Source organism: Emydura macquarii, unplaced genomic scaffold, assembly GCF_026122565.2.
Source record: "Emydura macquarii macquarii isolate MOO-44397 ecotype Brisbane River unplaced genomic scaffold, CSIRO-AGI_Emac_v2 contig_2825, whole genome shotgun sequence".
Lineage (NCBI taxonomy): Eukaryota > Metazoa > Chordata > Testudines > Chelidae > Emydura > Emydura macquarii.
The window spans coordinates 4944480-4971502 of NW_027132962.1; the positions used below are offsets into that span (position 1 = coordinate 4944480).

The window sequence follows — 27023 nt, forward strand, 5'->3', positions numbered from 1 at the left end:
CACACATTGCAGAGGAAAGTGAAAAACCTCCAAGCCCCTGCCAATCTTACCTGGAGAAAAATGTCTTCCCTACCCCACATATGGTTATCAGTTAGATACAGAGCATACGAGCAAGAACCAGCCAGCCAAGCACTTGAAAGAGAAATGCTTGGTGGCCAGCCACCTCAGAGCACTGACCTTCCCCATCCAATGTCCCATCGCTAGCCGTGGCCAACTCTGATGCTTCAAGAAAGGAGATAAAAAACCAAAACCGCCCAGAGAACATTGCGGGGGTGGAAGAGATATCCCTTCCTGACCCCTGCAGATGGCTGGCTGAAACCCTGAAGCATGAGCTTTTGAGAACATAACACAAACTGGATGTGAGCCCCTGGGCTGTTAAGCACTGACCCCTACCATCACAATCAATCCCATATACAATCACACTCAAATTTGTCCAGCTCTCTCCTAAAACTACATTGTTGTTTGCCCCCACAACTCCTATTGGGAGGCTGTTCTAGAACCTCACTCCTGTGATTGGTAGAAACTGTCTTCTAATTTCCACCCTGAATCTGTTCATGGCCAGTTTATATCCATCTGTTCTTCTATCAACCTAGCTACCGCCTCTCAAAGGGATGGATTTATTACAATGATGGAAAAACCCCTTCCACTTCTGTCACAAGTATCTATACTATAGTTCTACATCAGTGCAAGTGCAGCACCGCAGCTTCAGTGTTTGTAATGTAGCCTTCATTTATGAAAATTTTACCCCTAATATCTGCAGAGGTAGAGCATAGCACAGAAATGAGACTGAAACTAAACATTATTCAGGGCTATGGTCAAAGAAACCTCCTCTCCAGTGTGGAACCACAACATGACAAACGTTAGGGAAAAGTATTTTGCTTGACACTGAAAATGAAAATCCTAATCAATAATACAATTCCTTAACTTTAACCTAACTTTCAAATTAGTTATTTGTAATTCTTATATGTGAATTAACTTTGATGTTGTTATTGCTCCACAGTCATTTTCCCCTACTTTCCAAACAAACATCCTCTCTGCTATAAAATTATTTGGTCATTGCAAATATGCATTACCTACATTTCAGTGCTAACAATCCTGTTCATCTCATCATTTAGGCTACACTGAAGCTCATCATTTATTTGTTTTCAGTTTTAGTTGTGCTGTTTGCAGCACTGAAGAGGCAGAGAAAGAAAGAGCCCTTGATCATCTCAAAGGATGATGTCCGGGACAATATTGTGACTTACAATGATGAAGGAGGTGGGGAAGAAGATACCCAAGCTTTTGACATTGGCACACTAAGGAATCCAGAAGCTAGGGAGGAAAGTAAGATGAGAAGAGATGTTATCCCAGAAACTATATTTCAGATAAGGAGGACTGCACCTCTGTGGGAAAACATTGATGTGCAAGAGTTTATTCATCGAAGGTTAAAGGAAAATGATTTAGATCCAACTGCACCCCCTTACGATTCATTAGCGACATATGCCTATGAAGGAAATGATTCTGTAGCAAATTCACTTAGCTCTTTGGAATCACTTACTATGGATGGCAACCAAGATTATGATTACCTCAGTGATTGGGGACCTCGATTTAAAAAGCTGGCAGACATGTATGGTGGAGACGACAGTGACTGAGAAAGTAATCTGTGACTTGATCAGTGTTAGTGGAGGTAATGTCTATGTTACTAGATAAAGTGGCCTACACTCGCTTACTTGGAAAAAACCATACAAAAATAGGTGTTGTCTTAGTAAGGACTTGCTTAATCAATAAGTCAACGTAATGAATATGATTGATTTAGATATAAAAAATAAAATCTATACTTCACACTCTCTGCCTAAAACTCCTGAAGGAAGATTCTTGTTGACAATGAGAAGACACTTTAAAAAAAAGGCTTTTTGTGCCTTTAATAATAAAGAGATGGAAAACTTTTTTTTTTTAATTGCTTTGCATCACATTTATTACTAGCTGGGACGTTGTGCACCCGTGTTGTAACATAATCTGAAAAAAGCATACCTTTAAAAAAAAAAAAGAATATTACTGCCATATTTATTGAGTTAAAGAATGTCTGTGTTGATTCATCATGATATTTTTATATATGTATATTTATATTTTTGTATTTTTATTAAATAAATTAGTATTTATAAAAACATTATGTCATTTACTTTGCCAGTCATAAATTACTGAACAATAGGAATCATATGCTGTATGGATTTTTTTTTCCCCATAGTGTTTTTTTCTAACATCTTTAGGTCAGAATAATGGCTGTACTATAAAATGAAAAAAACATGAATGGGTTTCTCTTTGACAGAGGTACAGTGTAGGGAAAAATAAAAAGCAATTCTTCTGGGTAAGTCCAAATACAGGTGATTATAAATAAATGTAGGCTGACTTGAATTTTGGCCTGTTCAAAGCCACCAGCATATAGCTTCACTGTTGATTCCCCCATTTACTGGCAGTTGGCCAATAAAAGGATTAAATGCATGAATTACAGAGGATTGAAGAAACCATGAAGGTTTATTCCAGTAGATATGCAATTCAGGCAAAAAAAAATATACTGTGCTTTTTATATTTTGATGAGAAAGCAAATGTCAGCAATCCAAGAAAGTCCACTGCAATCTAATATTTTTTCTTCTCTCTTTTTCTTGGTCTTTAAAAAAAAAAAAAAAAAAAAGACAATTAGGCAATTGCTAATCATGCTTTTTTAAACTGAAGGACAGTTAACAGGAAGAAAAAAAATAATACTTTTAAAATATTTCAGTGTAATTTTTCTTTCAGAAAAATTAACCTATTAACTTACATGGAATAAATTTTTTATCACTTGGAACACATTTACACATTTCATAAATCTGTGGTGCGTACTGTGCAATCGATTTTTAAGCAATGCAGATTTTCACTGACATCACAGGATGACAGCCTTATATTATGGTGTAACTAGTTGCAACACACTTATTAAGGTTGCAGCAGAGGTTTCAACAGGAGTTTTAAACTGTCATTTAGTAAAAGAGACTCAAAATGGCAAAAAGCAAAACAAAGAATCTAAACTTTGTGTCGAATTTGAATTTTTCAACATGATTTTATGGTGAGTATGTACAGAGAAAATACCAAGAGTTCTAAAATCATTGTGTTTTAAAATGGTCACTGGACTGTCTCATCTTTTTTTGGACTTCATTTGCAAGAAATCTGAGGCATGATGAGCTTTGCGCCACTTGTGACAATTTCCAAAAATCAGATGTACATCGGTAGCATTTTTGTGCAGAGTTTATTTGGAATATTTGAAAATAGCTGCAAAATTATGCACCAAGATGAGCCTACTGTATTTGCACTGAAGACAGAAATGCTGTTGTCATACAGATTAACATCCAGAACTTTGACTTGAGAGCGACCAAATACGCCTGTCATTTTAGGGAACTTCTCTGACCGGGAAGGCCACAAGTTCAAATCTCTCCTTCTGCTATTTGTATTTCCATGCACTTCATCATCTCGGTCAGTATGAGGGTGCTGAACCTCAACCTAGAAGGTGGTCAAGTATGTGCCACTGCTGTATCTCCCCACCCCTTACACAAATATGTTAACAATAAAATTATACAGGGTCTTTTCAGGAACAGCTGGAAACAGAATCGAGAGCCAATTTTTTCCCAGTCAGCCATGCTTCTTTTCAGATTCTTTGTTCCGAACGTCTGCATTTTGGTTATCATATCTCTAACCACTGCAATCTACTCCCCTCCATTTTTCTGCTTCTATACCACAAACAACTCTGTAATCCACTGGGAAGTACGTGTGAGGTGCACATTAATGGCTGTTGCACATTGAGACTATTAATTATTCCTATAGCTCAAATACTAAAGATGAGAATGGTGGATTAAAAGTTGCAGGGTTCAAAGCCTCCTGATGACTCACCTGGAGGAACTTTATGGTTGCACGTAATATCACTAAATACTCCAAATTCATCAAACGTTTCACTTAGATTTAAAATTGTAATGGCAATCTCAGCAACATTAAAGCAGAATAACTTCCCAAATTCGTGAAATGAGGGAGAACTGTTCTGTTGCCAGAAGAGGTCAGTGTTAAGGTTCACTATGAGTTTGATGAAGCTGGGATATGCATTACTTTTCAGTATGTACTGGAAAGGGAAATGAAAACTTTAAAATTGGAGTGCAAGCAACGTGGCATTAGAAAGGAATGCAGAATATTTTCCCCTTAACTTCTGATTTCCAGGATTTTAAAGATTTTGTGTTGCTGGTATATGATGTGGTATGCAAAGCAAATTTAAGTCACTATATAAATATTCTGTTTGTATGAAGTTTGACGGCTTTGCTCAGGAAAAATTCCCATTGACTTTAAAGGAAATTTTGCCTGAGTTATGATGCAAGTCAGTGGTTACAGGAGATCAAAATAAAAGAAAGAGCTCATCAGTTTGTCTGACTGTAAGGCACTGGGGCTTAGGCAGTCTTTCCTACTGGTCACAGCTGGATTTGGATCCATATGTCAGCAACAGTAGTTCTTGAGCAGGGGTCAGAGGAATCACAAGAGCTCGATTTAATAAGCAAGAGGGGGGTTAAAAAAGTCAGGCAGAGGTCAGAGACCGGACAACAGAGGTAGTACCAGGCTAGATCAGGATGTAGGGGTCAGGGTCATGCTGGAGTCATAGACCAAAAAGTAGTAGCAGGCTATAGTCATTAGGCAAGAGTCAGGGTCAGTGCCAGGTTGGAATCAGACACAAGAGACTAAAGGATGAAGGGAGGTTTGGTGTAGCAGCAAGCACAAAATATGTGTTGTTTCCCATACAACTTCCTGGGGATTAAATAAGATGGTTGGCCAATCAGTGGGCTTTAGGGTACTGTCACTCTGAGTCCCTTGGGCAGTACTTCCTGAGGCACTTATTCTCCACAGAGCTCCATGGCTATGGCTTTACATGGCCTCATGGTGGCAATGTGGGAATGTCAGCCGACCTAGGATCTGCAGGCCCAGTTACTAATCCTCACATTACCCCCCCACACACACCCCCATTCAGGCATATCCTTCCTCCTGGTGGGCACAGGTGGTCTTGACGAAACTTTTCCAAGCCAGGACACACCCTCCCAATAGATTATGTAGTACAGTCCCCCATTCTGCAGTTTAGAGTCTAGGATAGCAAGGACTATATATTCCTCAAGCCCTTGCACCTGGAATGGCAGGGGCGGCTTTTGGAACCAATCAGGAAAGGGGTCCTCTATGTAAGATTTCAGGAGGGATACATGGAAAAACAGGATGTATCTTAAGGGATAGGGGGATTTGCAATTTGAAGGTGATGGGGTTGATTAGTTGGCAAATCTGGAAGGGTGCAAGGAACTGGCAGTCTAACATGAGGGACAGCCTTTTTGTACAAAGACGTTTTGCTGCAAGCCAGAACTTTTGATCTACCACGAGCGCTGGGCCTTCCTAGCATTGATTGTCTGCATACAGCTTGCAGTTCCTTTTTGCATCTTCAAGTTGGTCCTTAGACTCCTCCTGGATATGGTGAATTTATTGGATCCAGTTGGCAGCTGCTGAGTTCAAGGAGGCTACTGGCAAGGCTGGGTGGAACCTATCATTTGCAAAGAAGGGACTCTGCCCAAAGAGGCAATATCAGCACTGTTGTCTGAGAATTTGGCATAAGGAAGGAGGGGAAACCAGTTATCTTGGTGGTAGTTGACGGAAGTATTGCCCATCTCCCTGGAGCTGGTATGTGGGGAGATAAAAACATGGTCATCCATTAGCCAAAGTGTTTCACGCCAGAATTCCAGGCCTCGGTCTGAGGTGATACAGTATAGATGCCCATGAAGACAGATCACATGATTCACTAGAAATCAAGCTGTTGTTTCGGCAGAAGGCAGGCTTGTACAGGGGATGAAGTGTGCCATTTTGGACAGTTTGTCTACAACAGTCAAGATCATTGTGTGGCCATCAGACTCAGAGTTCCATTACAAAGTCCAGGATGAGAGAGACCCAGATGGGGTCTTTGGAGGTATTAGAGCTTTGAAGGGCTTAGCATGGTGTTTCTTGGTGCATGTACACAGATTGCAAGAGTCAATATGGACTGTGGCTTGGATACAGGGCCACCAGAAGAAACAGAAATCCATGCAGAAAGTCAGCCAAACTGGCCTGCAGCAAGGGCAATGGCAGAAATGGAGCACTTCTAGCCACGGCAGCTTAGTGGAACATACAAGGTGATCTCATCCTGTGTGGAGCACTGCATTTGGATTCTGGCTTTTCTTTGATCAGGCTGTTCCATCATCTCCTGGGCTAACAGGTCACCTCACAAAACAGATTGGATTAGTTCAAGTAGGTTTTAGTGTATTGTGGCACTAAGGAAGTTTTGAGGTTTTGGGAGACATGGTGGTTCTTGGTTAGGGTTCCTCGCCATCTTGATAATATTCCCTATTTTGGGATAGAGCATCACCTTTTCTACTCCTAGTTCCTGGGAAATAGGTGATGAAAATCAAAACAAGAGAAGAATAATGCCCATCTGATCTGCCTTTCATTCAAGACTTCAGCCACACATAGATATTCATGGTTCTTATAGTCACAAAAGACTTGTCCTGGGCATCAGGCTCCCTCGAGGCAATGGCATCACTCTTCAAAGGCTGATTTAAATGTGAGTAGTTCCTTTTCTAATATATTATAATTCTATTTGGCAGGGCTAAGTTTTCAGCAGTAATAGGCGCAAGGGTGATGTAGACAAGGCTTCTGAAACAGCTAGATAGGAAGCAATAGCTTCCACTATGAAACCTGGGCCAGGGCCAGATGTGCTAGAAGAAAAGCAGTGGTGAAAGCAGCCTTGAGCTGTTTGAAAGCATGATGAGTTTCATGTAACCAAACAAAATTTGACAGCCTTGGGGAGGAGGTTGTTCATGGAGGTCATGTACCATGAGAAGCCTGGAATGAGCTGTTGGTATATAAAAAAAAAAAATCCCAGGAAGCTCTGTAACTCCCAAGGGGATCTAGGCATTTCCCATCTGCAAAAGGTTTCTGCCTCCTGGATGTACATCTTGACACCCTTTGTGGAAATAATGTAACCCAAGAATTCTGTGGAGGACTGGTCAAAGACACATTTTTCCAGTTACACAAACACACCATACTTCTGTAGTCTTTCCAGGATAGAACAAACATGGTAACAATGATTCTCAGGATTATCTGAAAATTTAAGTATGTCATCAAGATAGAGGACTACATACAGGGCCAGGATATCTCTAAATACATTGTTCACGAAGTGTTGAAAGGTAGCTTTAATTACATTACTAAATATTTAAAGTGTCCATAGCAGGCTCAAAGGCAGTCCTCCATTCCTCTCCTTTCCTGATGCACACTAGATTGTAAATGCTCTGAAGATGATGAAAGTTTGATGAAAGTTGTGGCAGATCACACATGATCTAGTAACTCTGAGATTAAGGGAGGGATGCTTTTGGACCATCACCATCATCATCACAACTAGGAATCCCAGAAATTCCTAAATCAGGCACTGCTTTTCCTGTTTTTGTTTCTTCAGATTCCCTTGCTCATATGTCGCACCACATCAGATATGGAGACAGAGCTCTATCCTGTATTTTTTGCAGAGGACTGAAGCTATGCTGTCCCATGTTTTCCCCTTATTTTAAGCCTCAGGATGCATCCTAACTAACACAGGACTTGGCTGTATGGGCCCAATCATGTACCACTGAAATAAATGAGAGTTAACTTTGATCTGAACAGATCAAACTACAGCCTATGAAAACTGCATAAAGAATCTTCTCTTAGCAATTTTCTTCCTCATTGGTGAGGAGATATAGTTGTCTTTATTTAATTAAAGCATAATGCAACAAAAAGGGTGTGAGAGGAGGTATTTATAAATCACAACAAAAAAAAATAATTCCCCCCCCCCCTTTGACATTTCAAAATATGAAGAAAATTTAGCCAACTCTCGGGATAAACAACAACAGGACACAGTTGTTTATTCTGGATAGAAGGGTGGCACCAGCAATTTTTCAGAGACTACAGCAAGTTAATAGTTTATGTATATATATTTATGTATGTGTGCTTAGTTATATGTACTATATAAAGGTTAATGCAAAGGAAAAATTGGGGTCACTGCCACCCATGTAAATATGATTTCTAGACACAAAAGAACAGAACACATTGTAAGTTCAGCTAAGTACATACAATCAAAACAGTATCTTAGATGTCTGTATACGAATGCGAGAAGTATGGGGAATAAGCATGAAGAACTTGAGATGATAGTAAATAAACACGACTATGACATAGTTGGCATCACAGAGACTTGGTGGGATAATATGCATGACTGGAATATTGGTATAGAATGGTACAAGTTGTCAGGAGGAACAGGAAGGGAAAAAAGGGAGGGGTGTTGCCTTATATATTAAAAATGCATACACTTGAACTGAGGTTAAGATGGAAATAGGAGGCAGACTTGTTGAAAGTCTCTGGATAAGGATAAAAGGGGTAAAAATGAGGGTGATGTCATGGTAGGAGTCTACTACAGATCACCTAACCAAGAAGAAGAGGTGGATGAGGCTTTTTTTAAACAACTAACAAAACCATCCAAAGCACAGGACTTGGTGGTGATGAGGACTTCAACTACTCCGATATCTGTTGGGAAAATAACACAGCAGGGCACAGACTATCCAACAAGTTCTTGGAATGCACTGGAGACAATTTTTTATTTCAGAAGGTAGAGAAAGCTACTAGGGGAAAGGCAGTTCTAGATTTGATTTTGCAAAACGGGAGTAAAAAGTTGAGAATTTGAAAGTGGAAGGCAGCTTGGGCAAAAGTGATCAAGAAATGATAGAGTTCATGATTCTAAGGAATGGTAGGAGGGAGAACAGCAAAATAAAGACAATGGATTTCAAGAAGGCAGACTTTAGCAAACTCAGGGAGTTGGTAGGTAAGATCCCACGGGAAGCAAGTCTAAGAGAAAAAACAACTGAAGACAGTTGGAAGTTTTTGAAAGAGACATTATTAAGGGCACAAGAGCAAACAATCCCATTGTGTAAGAAAGATAGGAAGCATGGCAAGACACTGGCATGGCTTAATCAGGAGATCTTAAGTGATCTAAAAGTCAAAAAAGAGTCCCACAAAAAGTGGAAACTAGGTCAAATTACAAAGGATGACTACAAACAAATAACACAAGTATGCAGGGACAAAATTAGAAAGGCCAAGGCACAAAACGAGATTAAACTAGCTAGAGACATAAAGGGTAACAAGAAAACATTCTACAAATACATTAGAAGGGAGAGGAAGACCAAGGACAGGGTAGGCCCGTTAGTCAATGAGGGGCGAAAAACAATAACAGGAAATGTGGAAATGGCAGGGGTGCTAAATGACTTTTTTGTTTCGGTTTTCACCAAAAAAGTTGGTGGCAATTGGATGCCTAACATAGTGAATGCCAGTGAAAATGAGGCAGGATCAGAAGTTAAAATAGGGAAAGAACATGTTAAAATTACTAAGACAAGTTAGATGTCTTCAAGTCACCAGGGCCTATTGAAATGCATCCTAGAATACTCAAGGTGCTGACTGAGGAGATATCTGAGCCATCTGCAATTATCTTTGAAAAGTCTTGGAAAACAGGAGAGATTCCAGAAGACTGGAAAGGGGCAAATATAGTGCCCAGTTACAAAAAGGGGAAATAAGGATAAGCTGACTGGTCTGTAATTCCCTGGGTTAACTTTTGTATCCGGAAAGATAATGGAGCAAATAATTAAGCAATCAATTTGCAAACATCTAGAAGATAATAAGGTAATAAGTAACAGTCACATGGATTTGTCAAGAACAAATCATGTCAAACCAACCTGATAGCTTTCTCTGACAGGGTAAAAAGCCTTGTGGATAGTGGAGGTGGTAGATGTGGTATGTCTTGACTTTAGTAAGGCTTTTGATACTATCCCGTATGACCTTCCCTTAAACAAACTAGGGAAATACAACCTAGATGAAGCTACTATAAGGGAGGTGCAAAACTGGTTGGAAAACCATTCCCAGAAATTAGTTATCAATGGTTCACAGTCATGTTGGATGGGCATAACGAGTGGGGTTCTGCAGGGATCAGTTCTGGGTCCAGTTCTGTTCAATATTCAATATCAATGATTTAGATACTGGCATAGAGAGTACACTTATTAAGTCTATGGATGATACCAAGCTGGTAGGTGTTGCAAGTGCTTTGGAGGATACAATTATAATTCAGAATGATCTGGACAAACTGGAGAATTGGTATGAGGTAAATAGGATTAAATTCAATAAGGACAAATGCAAGGTACTCCACTTAGGAAGTAACAATCAGTTGCATGCGTACAAAATGGGAAATGACTGCCTATGAAGGAGTACTGGAAAGGGATCTGGGGGTCATAGTGGACCACAAGCTAAATATGAGTAAACAGTGTAATGCTATTGCAAAAAAGTGAACATGATTCTGGGATGTATTAGCAAGAGTGTTGTAAGTAAGACACAAGTAGTAATTCTTCCACTCAACTCTGAGCTGATTAGGCCTCAACTAGAATATTGAGTCCAGTTCTGGGCACCACATTTCAGGAATGATGTGGACAAATTGGAGAAAGTCCAGAGAAGAGCAACAAAAATGATTAAAGGTCTAGAAAACATGACCTATGAGGCAAGACTGAAAGAACTGGGTTTGTTTAATCTGGAGAAGAACAGACTGAGAGGGGACATGATAACAGCTTTCGAGGATATAAAAGGTTGTTACAAGAAGGAGGGAGAAAATTTGTTCTTCTTAACCTCTGAGGACAGGACAAGAAGCAATGGGCTTAAACTGCAGCAAGGGATGTTTAGGTTGGACATTAGGAAAAACTTCCTAATTGTTAGGGTGGTTAATCACTGGAATAAATTGCCTAAGGAGGTTGTGGAATCTCCATCATTGGAGATTTTTAAGATTAGGTTAGACAAACACCTGTCAGGGATGGCCTAGATATTACTTAGTCCTGCCATGAGTGCAAGGGACCCTTCGAGGTCCCTTCCAGCCCTATGATTCTATACTAGAGATGAGATGAGGGGAGGTGGTTCCATGTTTGGTTCTTGATTAATGGCCCACAAGTATATGGAATATTTTACACTTTCCAAGTTTCCTCTGATTAATTGTGACAAACTAGAGATGGGTCTGAAAGCTGAACCCTGGATCTAAATACCTCCAAGCTTTGGGCAAGTTGGGGTTTGAATCTTCACTATAATTTCACAGAAATCAAAACCAAATCAAAGAAGCTTCTTGTCCAGCTTCAGTTATGTTTCCGCAGGAAATAGATTTTAATGATAGCCCCATGAACTCCAAAATGGGTACATTCCCAGTTACTGTCCTATTTGCCTTGAAATTCTGCACAGCTCTAGTCATAATATATTAGTTTACCCTATTCATGCTTGGAACATATGTAGTTCGAAATGCACTTGCTTTTAGAGCTGATGTGCCAAGTACTTCTTCCTTCTCCTCTTACAGCAGAATGACAAGCTGTATAAAGTGATCCTTTACGAATCCAGAACTGTAGATTTTCTGGTGGGTGTAAAATGATAATAGCACTGTTCATTACTTAGGGTTTTATCCTTCAATTTTCTGGTAGAGTTACTGGCAGCCACTTAGACTGCTTTAAAATCAGTTTATTATCCCTTACAGCAGAACAAGAATTGCTGTTGACCAGTACAGGTTCCAATTATTTTAAAAAAAGATATTGTCAAAGACAACAATCAAAAATAAGGTTAGAGAAGGAATAGGAAGTGGGAGGATTTTCACGGAGAATGCAGTCAGTTGGTGTTAGAGGCACTTATCATGGGAAAAGAATGCAGTGGAGATGGTGGTAAGTGAAAGAGGGTCTGTGTGGGGTATTCGTCATGTTAAGGATTGTTGTCACTGAAGGGCAGCTGTTGGTGGGAGCACAGACTGCTTGTTGCTAGGAAGAAGAATGATAGTTTTGTATCTGGGAAAGCATTAGTTGGGGAAGCCCTTCCTTGGATAGTCCCTTCCTTCCCGGACTACTAACTTACTTCCAGCCAATTTCTGGGTTGCCCCACAGCTTCCAGACATTCTGCACCTATACCCCCACCTATCATCATCCCCATGATGCTTCTGAGTTTGGCCTTAGGCTGGTACTTTGCAGCTGAACTGATGTGTGTTCTATGGCCCATCCAGGAGCTTCTAATTTCAGAAAGAGAGATAGAGATGGGGAGTTTTTCAAATATCTCACAGAACATAACAACATAGCAGCAATGATGAGGCACTGTGCTGCAACCCTGCAACAAAAAGAAGCAGTTTTGTCCTGAGTTAATCTTTCAGATAGAGAGGGCGACATTGGGCCAAAAGGGGGATACAGCAGAGGAATATCAGGTTGCAGAACTCAATATCAGCTGTCCCTCACTCCTTTGAAATAATTCATTTTTGTTATGATTTCTTCCCTGTCTTTTCATTTGACTTCCAGATGAGAAATTACCTTCTCATCATAGAAAAAATACCAAGTTCCCAATAGTGCCAGCCTGGTAATTTTATAACAAACCTTTCCACCTCTCCACTGTTATGTGGATGTACAGAGAGAAATCAGCGAATGAGGAGGCTTCCCCCCACTTCTCCCATAGAACCGAAAGGCCCTTTTCCACCTAGTACTCAAGAGGGACTACAGAACGGGCATCAGTCAGCATACCATTGTCCTAAGGAGTTGGCCTGCCAGCTAAGGGGCAAGAACTAGCTCCTTTGTCTACAAGTACATGTACTGTCATCTACAACAATACTAAGAAGGAACTTTGATCTTTTCCAAAGGAATAGCAGTGTGCTTTCCTCTGCATGATGTGGCTGATTGCCCTTAGCCATCCTGTCCTGTGGTGACAGAATACTTGTCACTGATGTGTGGCCAGCACTGCACTGTTTCACAGCCAGCCTTTATGTAACACTGCCAGCAAGGGAGAGATTTTACCTACAGTCATTCACTTCTAAATTCACTGACTTGCTGATGTAGCTCATAATACCAACAGAGAGCATTGTGTGTGATTTTGTCATAAACATTTTAATGCAGTTTGTTACAGGAAAAAATAACCTCCTGCTAACATAGTTTCTTCCCCTCTCCTGACCCCATCTCCAACTTGTATAAACTCTTTCAGAAAGGTCTTAAGTTTGGTTGTAAATATTAACACAGGTCTAGAAATTTGGTACATTTCTTAATTTATTTTAGGTATGTATTTGACCAAATTAAAGAAAATAAATTTTGTAGTATTTAAATTAGATGGACATATACCAATTAGAAACTGGTTTAATTAATCCCATAAGGAAGATTTCTATAAATTTGAGTGGGTTCTACAGATACTTAATATATGATATAGAAATTTTGCTATAGAATTTAAGCAAGAGATCCTTTCCATAGTTTTTTTTTAAAATGTTTCTACCAAAGTATTATGATTCTATATGAACTCATATAAACTAATTCAAAACACTTATAGAAAGATTATGCATTTTGTAACACCATGGCACCCACCTCTCATGAGTGCCCCCTTCAAGGTGGATGTGTCTGTTAAATAGCCCTGGCCCAGGTATCGGGCTGTACCCACAGGGCTTCCTCCCTGGAGGCAATGGTGACAAACAATTTCCTTGTATGATTTCATCCATGTGCTAAGTCAGTGAACATCAACTTATCCTGGTTCCCTTGTTGATACCCAGGCCAGTCCTTTGTTTCTGGAATGCTGAGCTGATTTTGTTCTAGACACACCTTAATGAGATGCAAACTGCCCCTCTGCTCCAAGAGAGTTTTGCCTGGATATGTTTTAAGCTATGAGGACACATCTTTAGAAGTATCACATAGTGAAACCTCACAACTATACACATGACATTGCAACAAACATACTACTATAAAAATAATGCTCAGTGCGTCATGAGCATTCCAAAAACATCTCACATGACATGCTCTGCATTAAACAATACACAATTGCACTATAAGGATGACAATAGGGATGCAGGGTGTCACATAGCCATGTAAAGAAATCATGCCATATGATCACATACCTCTCTGCAGCTCCATTCAACAGCAATGTAATTCTTTAGCATTACAAAGTAGCGTATGGCACAACTGATCTATACTAACATGAATATTTCCCAAAATAAAATTTCCTTGATATAACCTTAGTTCCTATTATAAGAAAAATGAAGGGCCAGTGATTAAAGCACCAGCCTGAGACTGGGAAACCCACATTCAATTCTCTGCTCCGTCACAGACTTTCTGTGGAACTTTGGGCAAATTGGATGGCCTCTCTGTGCCTCAGTTTCCTATCTGTAAAACGAGGGTAGTGGCACTGCACTTCCTCACTGGGGGTAGTTTAAGATAAATACATGCATGATTGTGAGGTTCTCAGATTCTATCAGGCCAAGCTAGTACCTAAGATAAATAATCCTTTTTTATTTTTTAGAAAGTCAACATATTATTGTACCTAAAACATTTAAGAAGTTCATGGCACATCTATGTAGCATATAGTATGTCTGAGCAACATCGTCACCCATCTGGCCTTTCTTCAAACCTATGCCTGGAATCTCTGAATGCACAGGATGTGATTCACCATCACTGTGTACCTAGTGCAATCATTTATAATAATCATGTATAAAGCAGGTGCAAAGTGCTCCTATTCTGAATTAATAATACATTACTCTTGCTTTGCACAGGATTCAGGGTGATGGTCCATCAAGCCTAGAGTTATGTTGTGGCAGCACCCAGAAGTAAGGCTTGTTGCTTGTGGACTTTGCTGCTGCTTTTGCTATTAATCATTCTGTGTTCAAGTGAATAACAACTTATCTATTATAAATGGATTAGACTAGAAAAGCAAATGTCCTCTCATTTCTTTTCTGACATGGAAATAGTGGCAGTCCAAACTTTTCTGCTCCACTTGGAAGCCAGGGCAGTATTATGCTACATAAAACATCACCATAGAATACTGTATGACAATTACATTATCTCATTAATGTATACCACAGAGTATAACACTGCACTCTCATTAAACATGTAATAGTACTACTTATTGCTGCTGTTCTTACCAGAGGAAATGAGTCCAATTCGCTTCTGTGTAAAACCAGTATAGAACTAACTCCACTGATGTCTAGAAAGTTATGTTAATGTACAAGACAGGAGAGCCAGGCATGTACTTTTTAATACTTATAACACTATGCTTTTATAATTAAAACACATTGCTAGTTTGATTTTAGAATTTGCTGGATCACTTTCCATCTCTGATCTCAGAAACAGGTGGCATGGAAAGGAAAAGAGCAATATGTCTTACGGCATATATTCCCCAGGAAACAGACCATGTAGCTCCTCTAGGGAGGCTCTTTCTCCAGCTGGTGTTAACATGGTCTACAGATGGTTGTCTAGCTGGACATAACTTACCAGGTAAACAGATCAGGACTTCCTCTAGTGAATTTCACATGTCTAAGGAGCCTGGGGATTGGAGTCTGTGGAAACGAGGGCAGTAGACAGTAAAGGCATAGTGGGAGCTTGATTGAGGGGCTTGCTGGGAAACTCTAGTTATTGATAGGGGCTATGAAAATAGGTGGGATAGCCTGTTTTCCCCTTTCTTTGCAGTTCTGTCTATACATATACATTTTATGATGGGCTAGAAAAAATGATGATGATGATGGACATGTTTAAAATAAAATAAAAAGTAGTGAAAAATAAAGGATTAACTAGATATAGATCTTGCACATTAGTGGAATCTGGGTAACATGCAGAACATATGCTATTACAGTAACAGCAAAAAGGTTTGCTCAGTGAAAGGTGTTCCCAATATGTTTCATATATGGTATCTTCCCTTATAACTTTGGAGGGGTAACAAGGGAAGTGGTGGATTCTCCATCTTTTGAAGTCTTCATTTAAAAAAACTGGGTGCCTTTCTAAAGGATATGCTTTATCCAAACATGGGTCAGATCAGGTGATGTAATTGTCCCTTCTGGCCCTAAAATCTAGAAAAAGCCAGATTTTTTTCCTTATATGCATGCTTTATTCTTTTGTATTTTTAATTTTTTCATGTCTTTATGGTCAGAGAGTTATGGTTATTTCAACCAAAGGGCTATATTTATTGACAAATTAATTAGGGGTGCATTTTAGCCTCAGAACTCTCATTTACCGTTTTATACTTATTATATAAAGTAACCAAGTTATATCAATCAGAACCAAATAACAGTTTATATGGTAATTAATGGGGTCCTTGAATGAAATGAGTGGAGGAAGGAATTATTGGAAATTTAACAAAACAGATGACAAAGTATATAGCCTGTCTACTAGTTCTAGGATTTGTCCCCTGGAAATTTCCTTAGGGTCAGATTCTGCCTAATTCTTGCATAGATGCCATATGCATGTTTGAAGGAAGAGATGTGGAGAACATTGAAAGAGCCACCTTCTCTTCACCTCCTTTTCAAGCGCTGCAAATGGGCCAGGCAGAACAACAGGCCCTACACTTGGGAAAGTTCAAGACTGCTCCAGCAGGGGGACACGGCACCTCAAAAAGTGTGGGAAGGAGACAGGATTATGCCCCTGCTCTGCCCAGACCCACAAAGCAGAACCAGTTCACTGACAGGCGGAAGCTGCAGTGCCTCCTACAAAAGGAAGTAATACAGGGCAATTTCCCTCTAAATGTCAGAGAACTCAATGATGCTTCCTTCTCAGCAATTCACACTACCCCTTACGTCTGGATTGTGCCTAAATCTAATTATTAGTTAGCAGCAGAGGTAAATTACTTGATGAATAATTCTACAGCATTTGTAAAGGCACCTACAAATTCCGAACCTTTGAGCAGTTGGCACCTTAATAATAAGTAATACTTTGCTGATCTGATTATTTGGATAGCCAGGTGAAGATCTCTTTAGAAGTTTTCTTGGGAAGCTGTGGAAATGACTGTGGAATTTTACCCTGAACTGGCATGCTGACCCTCAGAGGACTACTTTCCTACTTTACCCAGCTATTACATGGCTAATCAAAGCAAGGTAACTGCATTGTATCAGCACTCAAATGATAGAACTAATGCTCCTAAGATTTCCACCTGTGTAACTCCACTGGATCCAATGCAGGTACTCCTGATTTACACCAGTATGAGAGGCGCATGGGGCTCATTCTCTGCTTCAATTGGAAAGAGCTGAGAACTGATCACTCAGACAATTTGCTGCCTCAAGACATGGCAGTTCGGAAGCTGCCACTCCCTGTTCCCTAAAGGGCCATGTGGAGGGAAGAGTGTTATATCTTCCAATATCCACTAAGCCAAATATGCCTTTTAACTAAGTACAGTGATTTTAATTGGATTGGAAAAACAAGAAAAATAAAGTCACTTTAAAATGTATCATGTTAGCACAGCAAGGAAGTCCATATTTTTATGTTTCTTGGCAATGCAGGAAAACATACAAATACCACATGCTGGGACGATTCAAGCATTTCACTGTATTAGCATAAACATTTCTTTTTGAAAACAAATGCATAAAAAACACAGCAGGTTTATAAATTTGGCATTATCATGCCACAAAAGGCTTATGCTTCTGTAGTATTAATAGTAAATGTGGTCCTTGCAAAGACAAATGCATTGGGGCTTCATATAGATGTAGGGGTCTGTCTGCACAGAATCCATGCAGGATCAGCACCTTGTCCCTCAATAGCATTTTCTGGAAAGAATCTGCTTTCAGAACCATTTGATATCATCGTTAGTTGTGGAAAAGACCTACTGGGTCCTCTGTATTTCCTTCCTGCTTTATCAGGGCTGTTCTGTACTACATGACTGCTAGTGCTCTGACCAATTTACTTTTAATTGTATTAGGTAATGGGGTTTCCACCATCAAAATTGTTTACAGAATATAACAAATGTTTGTTGAAAGTTCATGTCTGTGTCATGAAAGGTTTTGTGAAAATAAGATGAGCAGATTGTCTGTGATCTGGTTCTGAAAGTGATTCATATTTACCCAATCAAAGTTAATGTAGTTTAAATTTTGACTTTAATAGATTAATTGTAGTAAGATTTTGAATAGGCATGCATGAATGCAATGAGTTGGATCTTTCATATGATGTTTGGTGTAAGAGTACTTTACTTTCCAGCAAACATGAGCCATGGTTGTGTGCCCCAGCAGATAAGGAAAGATGATAATACCTGCAACCCTAAGTGGAACACACTGACCCTTTCATTTTTTAAAGTCAGGTATTTTTGACAAGGACAGCAGTCACAAAGTGCATATATTTCTAAATCTTAACTGTACATGCATCTCTAGTAAAATAGATAATGTAATGTGGTAACACTAATTCACTGTTTACTTGTTAGAATAAGATTATTCAGGCTAATGTCATTTAATATTGATGTGAGTATTGTATTTTCATGGTGCTTAGATAACTGAACGACTGTAGTTTGAAAAGCTTGGGATGATTATATTGGATTGATCTCACTATTAGACTTCTGAAGAACTGTTGTTATTTCTCAGTCTCCAAAATTTATTTTTTAACTTTTCAAGTATAAAGAAAGATGGTATTCTACTTTTTTCATTATTAATCTACTCATTTCTCATTATTAAATTACATTAAAATATGCACCTTTTCATTAAAACTTCAATGCAATAATCATCAGTTGTGCTCACTGAATAACAATTTAGAAATAATTTTAAAAGAAGTTTAAATGTAAATATATATCACCTGTAGGAGTGATCTGAATCCCTACTAAACTTTACATTTAAATTCTGCGAAAATTCACCTAGAATTAGTTGTGCTACATAGCTTGTTGCTAGTTCATATGTGAGAAATGATGTATTAGTGTAAAGCTTTCACTTTTGCATTAATTAAAGGAAGATTTTTTTTAAAGATATGTTCTGTGAAGTCTTCATACAATCATTTGAGATTAATATAAATGTGTTACTATAAAGAATTTTCTTTCACATGCATTTTCTATAATGTCAAAACAGTGTAATAAAGGTCAGAGTTTATACTGATATCAGTTAATGTTAGAGAAATCTGAATTCAAGCATTCTGTGAAAAGGATTCAGGCATTTCTGGATGTCGGAAAAGGCTGGTAGCCTGCAGGATGGAACAGTAATTTTGTTAGCTTTTTAGGCACAATCATAATTCTTTCATTGTGTCTGGTGGTTCTATACCACTGCCAAAGGCTGTTCATTAAACCATTGAAAATAATTATTCTGAACCAGTGCAATGTTACACTCACAGTTATAGCTCATTCTAGAGGCAGTGTTTCCAGTAAATATGTCATACGTCACAACACATCAGTGTAGTCTTGGGTAACATATGTATGGGACATATATATGGGTGGATAATTACAACTGTTAGTTAAATATAGCTAAGAGTAAAACTACCTTTTGCAGTTATTAGAATCCTTTAAGAAATTAGTTATTAATACAAGCATTCTTCAGCTACTGTATGTGAACACACCAAGATATTAAACCCTTTCCGTGTGCATACTTTAACAATATTTTTAATACCAGTGGTCACATCCTTTTTCTTCATTAAAATGTATGACAATCTATCTGATTCACTATTATAACACAATATTAGGGCCCCACCCAGTGTGGGAAAGGAGTCATTGAAGGTGTTAAAAGTTTTATAAAATTAAGTAACGGCAATATAAATGTGACAGTTAATATTAAACTAGTATAAAGATGATGAGAAGGAAGACATGGAAACATGGAAGATCATGAACTTAGCTTTGCTTGATGCCAGAGATGAGCGACTTTAGCACAAAAGGAGGACCCAAAACTGGAAATGGAGAATAAAGGGTTAGATTACTAGGAAAAATAATCATGTGATATCTAGGATTACTATAGAGGCAGTACAGGAAAAAGGAGTCATCAACAGTGGAATAAGGTCTAAGAGTCTTCATTAGCAGAAGTGATAGGATCACCAGTATTTGGAAAAGAAGAAAAAGTATAAATTGGATTTTTCAGCCCAGAAGGAATCCTTGTGATATTTCTGTTAAAATATCCCATAGTGAATATGTGATGGCAGTACTTTATGATGTCAGATTACTGCAGGTCACTGGAGCTGTGGGCATTAATGGGTATTAGCAAATTGTGAGTGAATACGGATAGTTAAAAATAACTCATTTGAATTTCAGCCTATAATTAGCACACAGTTCTAAAATATTAATACACAGTAAATTTAATATTTACTTTCAAAAGGGCTCCACAAGTTCAAAGCTGGGATGTCAAAAACATGCCCTTGGTGTCACATTCAAGTAGATTCATTATGCACTTAATAAGGCAGTAGCATATAGGAAATGCAGGATTATAGTTAAAATATCATGGGTTTATGTTCAAATATTGTACAAAAATAATTGCATTTCTCACTTGAAGTATGCTGTGATGCTAGCTGGATTAGAAGGATAATTTATGATATTTAACATCAATATATCAAAATTACAATTCATATAGGATAAGCCATGTCAGGTACCATTAGAAAGGTTATAATTTGCTAAGTATGACAACATTTTTTAATGTATGTGTGTCATATTTGCATTGGAAGTTACATTCCAATACAAATATGACACACATACATAAAAATTTCATCATACTTAGCAAATTATAACTTTACTAATGGATATGTTTGATATATCTGTATTTCAATTTGTGTTTCTGGGAGACACCCCAGATGGGATGGCTGCAGCACCTGCCTGCTTAATGGCCCATTAAGGAAACTCAAAGGTACAATAAGCCCTGGGAAAGAACCCAGGGGCTACACCTTATGAGTCACCAGGACTTACTCATGTGACCCTGGACTCCATCTTATTTCTGTAAATTTCTACACGCAGCATGGCAATCCACTATAAAAGGCAGCTGCACCGCATCCATATTGTCTTTAGTCTTCAGCCTTCATCTACCTCTGGATCAACTCATCTAACTGAAGCTGTGAAACAACGGACTGAGACCCATCCAGATACTGGATGTACACCATAAGGACTATACAAGCCTGCAAACTCCAAAGTTCTGAAAATTTGATATATATGGACTTTCAAATCATTTGTATGAATCTGATTGCTTTAATCATTTAACATTTCTCTTATAGTTTGTTTCTTTCCTTTTATAATAAACCTTTAGTTTTAGTTACTAAAGGATTGGCTGGCACCGTGGCATTTCTGGTAAGAACCAAACTTATATTGATCTGGTACTGTGGCTGACCCTTTGGGGATTCGGAGAATATTTTTTGGTAAAGAGGATAGAATTTTAAATAACTTCTTTCTTTACTAGACCTGTTGGCTGATTGGGAGCCTAAGGCTGAAATGCAGTGAAGGGTTATGTGTATATTTTGTTTTAAACTTCTTGGTAACCAGTGTGGGAAATCAGAAGCATTGTTTGTGGCTGGTTGAGAAGTCTAACTTCAGTGTTACCTACCAGGGCTGGGAGAATCTGCTCTCCTTTTGCAGCCTGCCCTGATCTTGGAATTTTCAGGTGGTCACCCTAGGCATCGACAGGTCACATATGCATACTATATTTACTTACTGATATCAGTCATGATATAAAGCCTTGTGTGTCATTAGTATTATTATTGATTAGATTAAAAAATGACAGTAAAATGGATGAAAAATCTGCTGGACTACTGAAGTCATGGATAAAAGACTGAATGCAGGCAGCAACAATATAATAAGCAATATAACCAAAATGCATGCATAAATAATACAGAACAGGGTCACATTTTCTGGACTAGATGTAAACCAGACCACTAGCACCAATTTTATAGATGTATTTGTATTAAATCACAATCAATATTAGAGAGAGCGGTTTAATTTGGTAAGCGCGCGCGCACACACACACACACACACACACACACACAGTGTTACACTCTTAGTTGGTATAATTTTAATGAATTATGTTTTTATAGGTAAGAAAAAATACACAACATTGGTTTAGTCCTAATATGCTACATTTATACCTATGTTAGGCTATAATGCCATGACAGAGAATTATAAATCAGCATAATATATATTATAGTACATACAATTTTAAATAAAGAATTTTAGAAGGCTGTCAAGACACAGGAATGAAATCTCAATACACATTTCTGTTATATTCTGTAAACAATTTTGATGGTTACTGTGATTCTTAAATACTGTCAAGTTATATCTCAAGCAACTAAATTGGCAGAAGTTTGTTGCTGTCACACTGTCATTCAACCAAACTAAGCATTTATTGTGCCAAAAAGAAGTCATCAAACATGTTATTGAGAAAACAGTGCTGAGTGCAGTATTTCAAATGCATAATCTAGAAAATGTATGTAGTGTGTGGGTTTTTTTTTTTTTTTAAACATAAAAACTGCACAAGACATAAGGAAAATCACTCTGATCTCCCCCCCAAAAAAAACATGTGAGCATCTGTGTTTGTCTTATACATTGCCTAATAAAAAGCAATGTTTTAACAAATCTATTTTGCATGTTGGCGACAGCTGGTGCTACAATGATGACAGAAATTACCATTGTTTGGTTTGTCCTACCCACTTCTTTTCATAAGAATTTGTTTCAATGAAAAGGAATCTGCTAACATGATAAATAAAGCCCATATGAATACGGTTTGTTATTTCAGATTTCTTCACATAACCCATCTTTGTAAACATTGACTGTCAATGACTGGCAAATCTACAATCATACCCAATAATCAAATGAATGCTGACCATTTGGCCAATAGTATTCCAGCTCTGATTTACAAAGTAATGATAAATTATAGCAATAACTGGGTCATAGTCTATCCTTTAGGTGGACATTACTTTCACTATTTGCACTTACAGCACTTCGCTCACCTTCCGCAAACCCCTTTTGAGTTGCTTATTTGGACCCCATTACTATAGTATTTAAGCATCTCATGATCTTCAGTACATGGTAGGAAAGAACTTTTATCTTTATTGCTCAGATGGGAAACTGAGGAACAGAGAGGGTAAACAACTTGCCCAAGATAATATAGGAAATATGGTGAAGCAGCAAGTTGAATGTAGGTTCCCCAACTCCCAAGCCAGTGCCCTACCTATTGGGCATCATTCTTCTAAGATCTGAATATAAATGTTTTAACATAATTTCATTTTACTATTTTATTTGATGTGGCTTACTTTATAATCAATCAATATTTATTTATTTGCTCTTAATCATGGATCCTTTTATTCAGAAATATGGTGCCTAGTTCCAATTTTTATCATATTTAAAGATAAACTTAAAAGTAGAATGAAATGTCACCAATCCTTTTAACATTATACAATTGAGACAGGAGAGCTGATTAACTAAATTATTTGCAACAAATCATTTGATCAGTATATCACTGTGTCATTCTGGATTGAATCCTGATTACTGCAAACATACTTGTTAATTCTAAGTATTCATGGAAGATTAAATTTATCAACATGCAAAAGGTTGACAAAGTCTAAGCAGTAATGCCATAACCACAACCTCTTATAGCCTCTTATATAGTGCTTTTCAACAGTAAATCTCAAAATGCTGTACAAACTATCATTATCTTATTATACAAATAGGGAAACTGAGGTATAGGAAGGTGAAATGATCACCAAGCTGGCTAGAAGCAGAGCCAGGAATGGAACCCAGAGTCTCACTCTATTACTTTATCCACTAGGCTTGTGTGTATGATGGTGAATTTCACAACAAATAGTTTGGATGAACAATTTTCAGCCTGTGGATTGTCACAATTCATTTACTTTGACTATTCTTTATTTATGTCACATGATTTGCTTTGAAATTTGCTTTTCATTTTTCACAATACATGAACAGTTACCTACGGCCATATTTACGTTACAGAGTTAAGTCAACTTAAGTTACGTCAATGATCATAGGTGGCTTTAATAACATCGTTGTGCAGGTCCACACAACATTCTCTGTGCAGGCAGAGAAAGCATTGCATCATGGGTAGTTATCCCCCTATGCAACTCACCACCTTCTGTCACTGGGAGCTCTGGGAATGGATCGTGGTGCATCTTGGGGACTTGCTGCCATTCCGCGATGAAGTTCTTTTGGTTCCCTCATTCCACGGGGTTCCAACTTCATTTCAACATAGTTTTTCCAACAGCCCTTGTAAACTGTGCACCTGTCATCTCTGCCTGACAGCATGGATCCTGAGCTGTTGACCAGTCTGGTGCTGCCTGCACTGCTTTCTGCCATGGAAACAAATAATTCAAGATTGTTGCTGGCATTCACTAAACAGTTGCCACAGTGGACTCCCAGTACTGGGCTCAGGAAACAAGTACTGAATGATGAGATCCTATCCTGATGCATGTATGGAATGATGGAGTACATCAACTGAAAGGGCAACTTCTCCATCGTCTTGCAGGTGCTGTTGGATCACTAGGACTATTTCAGGAACATCAATGTGAGATGATCAGTGCAGGTGCATGATGCATGCATCTTAGGGAACACTGGACTTTATAGAAATCTGCATGCTAGGAATTCTTTTCAAACCAGAATATTCCAATGAGGAGTGTGGAAATGCCCTTAGTGATCTTTGGAGACTCTGCCTACCCCTTGCTCCCATGGCTCATGAAGCCTTACACCAGGAACTTAGACAGCAGCAAGGAGCACTTCTACAATAGGCTCAGCAGGCATAGAATGACCTCTGATTGTGGCTTTGGCCAATTAAAAGGTTGCTGGTGCTATCCTTTTGGGCACTTAGACCTCAATGAGGAAAATATTCCCATGGTCATCGGAGCCTGCTGTACTCTGCATAATATTTGCAAAGCAAAGGGGGAAAAGATTCCCCAGGGGCGGACCACTAAGCCTGATAAGCTAGTTGTTGATTTTGAGCAGACAGATACAAGGGCAATTAGAGAGGCTCGGCAGGAGGTTATTTGAATCAGGGAGGCTTTGAAGGAACATTTTGAATGTGATTCCCAGTAATATGTTTTTAAGTGATCCATTTAGCCAGGTAATGTTTACTTGCCTCCTTGAATTACCCCCGTAGTAGTTGCTTCCTGAGAGTTAAATGTACTAAGCAATATTTCTACTGATATCCCCTGTGTATAAATGTTAGTACTGACCAACATGTATGTGACAAATAAAAACACATTTTTTTGGTCAAACAAGGGACATGACAATGAGGAACAGTCTCGCCGTTAGGGATCTCACAGCTGTGTGCAATTACAGCTTTGTTTGGGAAACCAGTTCCTAGGCATAGACTGCATGGGGTATTGTGGGGTCTGGGGACACATGAGGAATGTGGCAGGGTAGTTTGGGGAAGACATGGAATGGAGTTCTGTATTATCTACACGGGGAGCTGGGCACAGATTTGCTTAGACTGAAGGATTATGAGGGACTTAAGCATCCCTTTCTGGCCCCTCAGGAGATTTATCATTTGCGCCTGCCTCTGTGTCCGTTGCAGGCTATCCAGCCAGTCTTTCATTAATTGTCTCCCTCCATGCTCTTATTTTGCTATGTGCTATATTTGTTAACTACAGCACTTCTTTACTCCTTCTGGTTTGTCTGATGGAGGTGCTCTGCTGGTGTGGAGAAGTGGGTCCTCAAGGGCATATCTGTAGAAGTCAAAGAAACAATGAACAGAAATAATATTGTGAGGATTCACTGGACATCCCCATGTAGATTAAGCTTTTTCACTGTGGTCATGCTGCATAGATGGACAGGCTCCATTCTTAATTTCTGTCCCTTATCCCTGCTCTATCATATAACAAAAGTACAAGAGTCTTCAATCTCCTTTCACCTTACAGTATCAAAGCAAAATGAGCACTTACCGGAGCTCCCATCTCTTACATCCTGGGTGGAAGAGCTGGAGAGCTGGGACTAGCTTGACCTATCCAGAACGGAAAAGAGGTCTTGACTTGATGCACCCACTAGACAACCCTGCCATATGTTTCACATCATCCTTCAGCTCCACTTCCCTATCCACCATTTCCTTGTCTGGGTTGAGTTCACTGGCCGCTGCCTCCTGAAATATCCACAGAGCTCTTGACGATGGATGTGAGGTCCCTACTGATGATGGCATACAGCACCTTACAGAAGTGGCATGTCTTTGGTGCCACACCAGAGCAATGATTGGCTTCCCTTGCCTTCTGGTACATCTCCCTCAGCTCCTTGATTTTAGCACGACACTGCTGAGTGTCCCTCTCATGCCCCTTCTCTTGCGTGCCAATCGCAATCAGTCCATAAGTATCAAAATTCCGCTGGCTGGAGCAAAGATATAACTGCACAACCTCATTCAGCAGATCCAAGAGTTTTGTTATGCTCCATATTAGAAAGCAACAGAATACTAATTGCACTCTACCTTATGTTTAGAAATGACCTTGCCAGGAGGCTTGACATATACATTGGAGCTGAAATAGACTACTGAGGGAGGATGTAAAAAATCTGCATGCTGCAGACATAAATATTGGATATTTTATCAGCCATTCAGAGGAAACTAAGATCAGAAGCCTTGTCCTTCAGCTCCAATACATGTTTCAAACATTTGAGCTGCAGAATAAACTCCCCCACCTGTTTGCAAGTTCCTTTCTCTTTGTATGAGTCATTTTCTAGAGTATCACTATTCAAAACACACCATACTACTCAATCATTACCTTCACTTCTTAAATATGTACACCTTTCCCATCTGAATTTGTCTAATTTTAACTCTCAGCCATTGGATCATGTTATACCATTATCTGATAGATTGAAGATTAAATATTTGTTCCCCATATAGGTACTAATAGACTGTAACCAACTCACCAATTAACCTTCTCTTTGTTTAGCTAAACAAAGTGACTTACTTGAGCATATCACTATAAAAATGTTTTCAAATTCTTTTATCATTCTCATGTCTCTTCTCTGAACCGTTTCCAATTAGTCAACATACTTCTAGAATTGTGGACACCAGAACTCAACACAGAATTCCACCAGCAGTTGCATGAGTGCCAAATAAAGAGGCAAAATAATCTCTCTAGCTCCTGCCAAGATTGTCCTGTATATACATCTAAGGATGACATTAATCCTTTTGGCCACAGTATTACATTAGGAGCTCACTATCAGCTGTTTATCTCCCATGACCTCCAATTCTTTTTCAGAGTCACTGTGTCCCAGGATAGAGTTCCCCATTGTGTAAGTACGGCCTACATTCT

At 38.8% G+C, this 27023-nt stretch overlaps 1 protein-coding gene and 1 long non-coding RNA gene across 2 annotated transcripts in view; one reads left to right on the forward strand and one right to left on the reverse strand.

The window, feature by feature from the left end:
* Positions 1 to 2105, forward strand: part of CDH9 (cadherin 9) — a 103238-nt gene extending 101133 nt beyond the window's left edge. Inside the window, exon 12 of the mRNA XM_067567911.1 lies at positions 1150 to 2105. Coding sequence (XP_067424012.1) covers positions 1150 to 1631 — 482 coding nt within the window. The 3' untranslated portion in view covers positions 1632 to 2105. The remainder of the gene's footprint in view (positions 1 to 1149) is intronic.
* LOC137166260 (uncharacterized) overlaps positions 1 to 27023 on the reverse strand; it is a 201586-nt gene that overhangs the window by 109334 nt on the left and 65229 nt on the right. The window lies entirely within an intron of this gene.